Raw genomic sequence first — 8438 nt, 5'->3', positions numbered from 1 at the left:
GCTACAATTCAGATCGCTGATTCTAATGCACATGTGTTTCTAATACAATGTATTGCTCTCTTGTTGATGGAGAGAAATGTACACATTTTTGCCATGATCATTTGAAAAGGAGGCTGTACCAAAGATGTGTACAGTGAATAGTTTGGGTTAGTAGTGTGTAAACTAATAAAAGATTTTACTGAAAACTAGGCAAAGGCTCAGGTCATGGAGAGGATTCACTTATCTCTGAACTTCTGAAATAATCAAGGGTGAAGTGAATTTATTGTATAATTACCAGAACAGGAAGAAAACATTATTTAATATAGTATCGAATATTTCTTAGTATTATTTTATCATTCCTTACAGAAAAATATGCATTTAATGAAAGTCCTTAGAAGAATAACCTCATTTACATTTAAGTTTAAAGCATCACACTATTTATTCTAAATGTCTGCCAGTGTGTGCTATATAAGGGGGGACACCCCCCAAAAAAACCACTTATATAAAAAATTCTGCATTTATTCTTACGTTTAAACTTCAGTCACCTTCAAAGTACTCTCCATTTGATGCAATGCACCTATTGAGATATTTTTTCCACTGCTGAAAACAGTTTTTGAACTCGATTTTGATGCTTTTTAGTGCTTCCGCCATTTTTTGTTTTTCCTCTTCCACATCAGCAATATGTTTTCCTTCAGGACTTTTTTCATCCAGGGAAACAAACAAAATAAAAAGAGTTCCTCAGTGTGAGATGATGTGAATAGGGAGGATGGGCACAAGGGTCATGCCTGTTTTTGGTCCTAACTGCTGAAAGCTCAGTGTGGTGTGGGCAGATATGCTCATAAATCACTCATCATAAAATGGGCAAACATATTGAAAGAATCTTCATAAAAAATTCACAAAAACTGAATGCAGCCACAACAATGCCAGCTGGTACACTGATACAGATGGGTTCCTAGAACACTCACATATTTGGGGAAGCCTGTGCTACAAGGGGCCTGCCCTCAAGAATATAATTCTGGTTTTTCGGGGCGTTCCCCTTGTATCATGGATCAACCACTATTTACTCTGGTATTGAAGTAACACAGCATAATGGTCTTCAACAAAATAACAATTACTATGATATTTATCTCCTTTCACAAAGCAAATCAAAAGCAATGATATACAAACAAAATAAGCAATTTAAATTTTAAGAAAAGTGGTGTATCTTATAGTAAATAGATCGCAAAAAATGAAGTTGCCAGTAATACAAATTTGTTGATTTATTATAGTCTATATAAAAAAGGACACGAGGCACAAAATTATTGGACTGCAGTCTTAAAATAGTTGATGAAATCTAAGCTTTAACAAAAACCCACCCAACTCTATGTCTCTATCAAAACAAATATTTTATGTAATAAAAATTCCCTTTTAAATATATATATATATACATATTTCCACTTGATACTGCCCATAGTTATATTTATTTAAATAAGAATTAAATAAACAGCCCAAAGTGCTCATTTCATGTCATAAATCATAAGTATTTTAAATCACAATTTCTGGGTGGTGTATTGAATATATTGGTTCCTTAACCAACATTAACAAGCATATTTTTAAGAATATATTTTCATCTATAGTCAGGTAAAGCTTTATTAAATGGTAAACACTTTTAAAAGTGCAGAAATACATGTTTCAAAAACAAATACATTCAGAAGATCTGTTGTTCAAATAGTATCTTTTCAAAACCAGGTGGAGGAGTATGATAAAATTCACTGAACTGGCAATCCAAAATTGCACTGTCATCAACTAGAGATAGAAAAAGAAAACAAATAAATTAGAAGTAAATACCTTAATTTTTATTACTACATAATTGTAAAATAAACTGTTTCCAAAATACCATAATATCAATAGGTAAAAAGAATAAACCCATCTACTATCCAGATTACAAAACATAATCTTATTGGGTAAAAAGGTCCGCAATCAAAAACGAAATCTGTCTATCAAAAACATGTCCACAACAAAAAACAAAATCTATCAAAAACATTATTATTATTATTAACAATACTCTTAATATTATAAACATCAGTAATTATTATCAACATATTAATAATCTCTAAATGGTATGCCCATAGGTACTTTTAATTTTTCCTGATTTGCCAACCTGTATTTTCTAAACTTTATATTATTAAGATTTATTATTCTTTAAAAGATCCATTCCTTCTTTTAAAATTTCATCTTGAAAAAATTATAGATTCACAGCAAGTTGCAAAAATAATATAAAGTCTCTAGTGGTAAAATCTTATATAACTATAGTACAATATGAAATCCAGAAAACTGACATTGATAAAATACTGTCAACTAGACTTTAGGGCTTATTTAGCATCTACATATTTTTACCAGCATCTATCCAAAAGAAATGACTACATACAGCTATACAAAAAGATTTGTACATGAAATGTTTGTAACGGCGTTATTTTTAATGGCCAAAAACTAAAAACAACCTAACACAGGCAAAAAGAAACACAAAAACTAAAAACAACCATTAACACATAAAAGGTAAAACAAATTGTGATAAATTCACAGAATGAACTATACTATTTGGCCAAAAGAAAAATAAAAAGACTGACTTATTTTCAATACAACATGAATGAATCTTAAAGTAACTGTGCTGCGTGAAGAAGCCAAAAATTAATACGAACTGTATGCTTGTTTATTTAATACTCTAAATAGTATTGTTAATAGTATTGCTTATTTAATACTGTAAAAATGCAAGATAATCTGTAGTGAAAGAAAGCAGATCAGTGGTTGTCTGACAGGTTGAGGTGGGGAGAGGTGCGCAGGAAGGATTATAACAGAGCAGAAGAAAACTTTTAAGGGTCATTAATAAGCTTGCTATCTTGACTGGGGTAATGACATAGGTGATCACTTTATAACTACTGTCAAATTGCACAGATATAGTTAATATTTTACATTTCATAATGAATGCTGAAAAAAGTCAAATACTGGATTTGACATTCTTGAAGGCATTAATGATTTTCACAAAGGTGTTTTCAGTGAAGTGGTGGTAAAGACAGCCAAACTGGGTTGAAGATCAATGAATAATGCAGTAAAGACAGTGGTATAAGCTATTCTATAAGAAATGCAGCCATATGGAGGAGGATAAACACAGGGCTAGTGAGGGGTATGAGTTTGAGGGAGGATTTTTTCAGAGGAGAATGACTCAGAATTTTTATAGGCATTGAAGATACAAGTTGATGACACGAGAAATAGATGAAATAGCTGAAAGAGTGAAGTCCCAGAGTTGGAGAGTTTGAAATAGACTATCGACTGAGTTTTCTGAACATGAAGGATACCACTTCCTCTGTCTGAGAAGAGATAAAAGGGGGCAAGATTGGAGTAGACCCAGAAAAGCTTCAGAAGGGTAAGGGAGGGAATGTGGAACTCACTCTTGATAGTCTGTTCTCCATAAAGTAGAAGGCAAGGTCATCTGCAAAGAATTGAGTAGGAAATTCAAGAAGGTCCAGATGTTTAGAGATGTAAAAGAATTGCCAAAAATATTGAGAGCTTACATTATGCCATGGCTTTTTCCTTGAGTGTTGTACAGTTTTGTCTCTCCGTGGACTGAGTGTAAGAACAGACAAAATGAATGGCTGGAATGATTTAGAATCAGGGATGGGATGGAGGACAAAGATAAAAGAACATAAATATTATTTTTATCTGTGATAGTATTAGACTATTAATATATTTGATTTAATTGGGTTGATTTATCAATTCCAATTTATAAAATATACTTTATTATATGTAATTTACTATCTATAACTTTATTATATTAAAAATAATGCTGAATCACAGAAACAATTTAGAGTAATAATTTTATTTGCTATTCATTTGTGTAACTCAGTCATTCTACTGATATTTACTTCACTTCTCAGGCTAAACTGTTTTGAATATTAAGCTACATTTCCATTTATTTAAGTAGCTAGAGGAATGGATTTTAGGCTCATCCAATATGGAGAGAAAACTAACCTAAAATGAGTTTAAAAATACACTTTTAACTTCTGGTTAAGATGGCAGCCTAGGTAAACATGACTCACTTCCTTGTACAACCACATCAAAATTGCAAATAATTATAGAACCATCATCACTCAGAATCGTCAGAAATTGTGCTGAATTAAAGTCCTACAACTACAGAATCAAAGAAGAAACCATATCAAGACAGGTAGGAGGGGTGGAAGAGTGGGACAGGTTGCTCCCACACGCATGTGTAGTGGACAAAAATCAGGAGGGATATCAGGATCTGAGGGATCCCAACCCCACACCAAGTCCCCCAGCCCAGGGTTCCAGTGCCAAGAAGGTAAGTCTCCATAACTTCTGGCTGTAAAAACTGACAGGAATTACGGCTATGGAAGACAGAAACTGCTGGAATCCCAGGCAGTTCCTCTTGACCTTCAGGAGGTCGCAGTCAAAAAAATTACAGTGTAGGTCTTGTGTATCCAGGAGACACATTCATTACTAGTATGTGCTGAAGTGTGAAAAAAAATTAAAAACACTGCAAATTTGCATTATATAGACATAATAAAATACATAAATTTTATTTACTGGGTTGCCGACAAAGTTCATTTGGTTTTTTAGGTAAGATAGCTCTAATAGCACTTAACTGTAACTGACTTCATTTGAAACAATTTTGTTAGATTGTAGTGTAGCAGCTGTCATATCAGCATGCATTTAAAAAAAAAAAACAAAATTGGTGAGTTTTTGTGTAGCCATCTTAATATTGAAGATGGGAGAAAATACACAACATTTTCGGCGTATTATGCTTTATTATTTCAAGAAAGGTAAAACCTCAATTGAAATACAAGAAAAAAAAATTTGTGCAGTGCATGGAGAAGGTGTTGTGACTGATCAAACGTCAAATGTGGTCTGTGAAGATTCGTGCTGGAGATTTCTTGCTGGATGAAGCTCCACAGTCGGGCAGACTAGTTGAAGTGGATAGCAATCAAAGTGAGACATTAATTGAGAACAATCAACATTATATCACATAGGAGATAGCTGATATACTCAAAATATCCAAATCAATAAAGTTACTGGTGAAAATAAAATATGAGTCTTTTATGGAAAAAAAACCATATGGACAGTTTGGCCAATCCAGTTTTTTCAGCTATAATCTAGAAATTATTAAATAAAGAAGCACTAAAACATAAAGAATAAAAATCTTTATTTTCAAGTAATGGAAACAGGATATTGCTGAAAAATACAAGCAAAAAATGTCTTTCACATTAATTAATCAGAATCTTCAACAGCTGATTTTGCACAATGTTTGTAGTCATCACAAACAATATTGCCATGCTCAAGGCATAAATACTTTTCACAACACTTGCAAAAATATTTTGATAAGCCAGTCATTTTGGATGCATAGCACCTAACACATCCTTTTGTTTTTCTGCTTGTTGAGGTAGCCATTATCTATTACACCATTAGAATTTCCTTCAGTTTGTATTTGAAATTGATGAAGTTTCACGTGTAAAGCCTTGTGTACACCTGCAGAGATTTCTGAATGCCTTTATTTGTTCAGACACTAACTGCATTACGGGATTTCTAATCAATATTCTGAGCTTTATTTTCACATTGCTGTTTAGCATATGAATAGTCTGAGCATTTATTCCTGCAATACTCAAAATAGTGTAAGAATATAACCACAGGCCATCTTCTGGTGTTCTTGGCCACATTAAATATATCTATCATTTGGTCCAGTGTCAAGTCCTGACTTCATTTGGTGGTAATATTCTATAATGTGAAGCTTTTGTGAATCTAAATTTATGGTGTCACAGAAGTGCATACTTGAAATTAAAATTACATTTTATCCCTTTTTGGGTATATGAGACTCTATCATTTTCATCATTGGACTTGAGTAGCATTCACTGAAGTTCCTCAACAACTCTAGGATTACTGAATCAACGTAATTTTCCAGCCATTTTCAATGGTAAGTGAAAAAAAAGACACAATGACTTCAAAGTCTGTGGTAAAAAAAACCCTACTACATCAACAAACACTGACGATGGAGTTCATGGTATCTCTCAGATACAATTTACTATCGAACATGCACCCTTATGAAACGTGTGTTATAAGCAAACTGACTGCTTAAATGGTATGGCTTAACATTAGTCACATACAAATGCACTACTAGTCATGACCTTGACTCTATCCAATATATGTAAAGATATTTAAGAAAAAAGTTTGTATCTCTCAGATCAGCTGCAACATCTGCAGGAGTGAAAAGCCCATGCACAGACTTGCTCAGGCTCATTCCCTCTAAACTCCAGCACTGGAGCAGCAGATTAAAAGGCATCAGAGACATATGGGGAGGAACTGAATGGTCTGGCATCAGAGTAAGAGCTGGGGGACAGCTTTCCCCCAGAAAGAAGTGCTGGCAGAGGCCACTGTTGCTTTTCTGAGCCCCACCCCACCACAGACCCAGCAGGTGCAATACCCAAGACTCCATCAACCCAGCTCACAATATTTGCCCTCACTCTGTTGATTCCCTGAAAGTTGGGACCCCACCCAACTTTCAGGCCCAACCAAACTGTTTCCAGTGTCTTTTCCATATAAATGGCTTGTGTTGGCCCATGCTTCAGATTTTCCTAAGTTCTCTCAAACAAGCAGCATCTGGCTTCAGTGAGTAACCCCTTGCTAAATTGCCCCAGGTCCAGCACTAGCATGAGCTGGCCTTGGATCACAGCTTGGTATTGCCTGGGCTCCTCCAAAGCCCAGCATAAGTAGCAGCCATTTATAGATTGCTTTGTAGTTTATGCTGTGTGACCCCGAACAACAGAACACAGTTGGTGGCTGACCTTGACATGTCAAAAGCCATCAAAGCTCAACTACAAGTGAAGGGTGTACAGAGGTCACACAGTGAACACACCCAGAGTACAGAGCTTGAATAGCAGAGGCTGTGCCGCCAGACTCTATAGGACATACACTGCATTATGCCAACCTGGGAGGTGTAGCAACTCTATCTAATACATAAAAACAAACACAGTGAGGCTGACAACATAAGGTGAAACATGGCCCAAATGATAAAAACAGATCAAAACTCCAGAAAAAGAACTAACCAAAATGAAGACAAGCAATGTACTAGATGCAGAATTCAAACACTGGTTATCAGGATGTTCAAGGAACTAATTGAGGACCTCAAAAGCATAAAAAATCCAGTCAGAAATGAACAATACACTAATTGAAATAAAGAATAATTTACAGGGAATCAACAGTAGAGTTGGTGAAGCTGAGAAAGCAACAATTTGGAATGTAAGAAAGGAAACAACAGCCAATCAGAACAGCAAGAAGAAAAAGGAATACCCCCCTAAAAATATGGATAGGTAAGGAGCCTCTGGGACAACTTGAACCATACCAACATCTGCATCATAGGTGTGCCAGAAGAAGAGAGAGAGCAAGGAATTGGAAAGCTATTCGAAAAAATAATGTAAGAAAACTTCCCTAACTTGGTGAAGGAATAGACATACAAGTCCAGGAAGCACAGAGAGTCCTAAACAAGATGGACCCAAAGTACCCTACTCCAAGACACATCATAATGAAAATGCCAAAAGGTAATATAAAGAAATTTAAAAACAGCAAGAGAAAAGCAGTCAGTTACCTACAAGAGAGCACCCATAAGACAATCAGCTGATTTTTCTAAAGAAACTTTGCAGGCTATAAAGGATTGGCAAGAAATATTCAAAGTGATAAAAAGCAAGGACCTAAAACCAAGATTACTTTACCCAACAAAGTTATCATTTAGAATCGAAGGAAAGATAAAGGGCTTTCCAGGCAAGAAAAAGCTAAAGGAGTTCATCATCACCAAACCAGTATTTTATGAAATGTGACAGGGTGTCCTTTAAGAAGAAAATAAATATGAACAATAAAATGGCAATACATACATATCTGTCAGCAACTGAACCTAAAAAACAAAGGAAAAAAAACAAGGAGAACGGAAACAGAATCACGACATAGAGAGCATTTTGATGTTGCCAGATGGGAAGAGCGTCAGGGGATGGGTGAAAAAGGTAAAGTGATTAAAAACTACAAATTACACACCAGAAAGTCAGGAAATCAAGACAGATCAACTTAAGAATCAGAAGCAAAAGAGAAGAGTCTCACAAATAATGGGAAGTCAAAGAAATATGCCCCACTCTAAGGGAAAGGAAGAATCCCCAGAAAGAAAACTAAATGAAACAGAGGCAAGTAAACTATCAGGATGTGAGTTCCAAACAACAGTTCTAAGAAAGTTCAAATGAGCTCGGTGAGCTCAGAGAGAATTACAAAAAACTACAGGGAAACTACGAGGAACTTAACTGCAAACTATATCAGCATGAAAAAGGACATAGAAACCATCAATAAGAGACAAGAAGAAATGAAGAATACAACTTCTGAACTGAAGAACACAGTAAAAGGAATCGAAAGCAGGCTTGATGAAGATGAGGACTGAA

At 35.0% G+C, this 8438-nt stretch overlaps 1 protein-coding gene across 6 annotated transcripts in view; it reads right to left on the bottom strand.

Moving 5' to 3' along the window:
• Window positions 1-434: 434 nt before the first annotated feature.
• SPRYD7 (SPRY domain containing 7) overlaps window positions 435-8438 on the bottom strand; it is a 31352-nt gene continuing 23348 nt past the window's right edge. Inside the window, exons 5-6 of one of the 6 annotated variants that reach the window (XM_054586312.1) lie at window positions 3528-3579; window positions 1678-1764 (exon numbers count right to left, since the gene is read on the bottom strand). In XM_054586312.1, the coding sequence (XP_054442287.1) occupies window positions 1761-1764; window positions 3528-3579 (56 nt within the window). In that variant the 3' untranslated portion in view covers window positions 1678-1760. Of the gene's footprint in view, window positions 1765-3416; window positions 3446-3527; window positions 3609-8438 lie in introns of those variants that run through there. The other 5 variants (XM_054586310.1, XM_054586311.1, XM_054586313.1 and 2 more) reach the window with 5 other exon arrangements.

The sequence above is a fragment of the Pteronotus mesoamericanus genome, unplaced genomic scaffold (genome assembly GCF_021234165.1).
Source record: "Pteronotus mesoamericanus isolate MK-2021 breed Mesoamerican mustached bat unplaced genomic scaffold, CSHL_Meso_final contig_94, whole genome shotgun sequence".
Lineage (NCBI taxonomy): Eukaryota > Metazoa > Chordata > Mammalia > Chiroptera > Mormoopidae > Pteronotus > Pteronotus mesoamericanus.
Note: the sequence above shows the minus strand (reverse complement) of the source record. Positions and strands in the feature narration are given on the sequence as shown.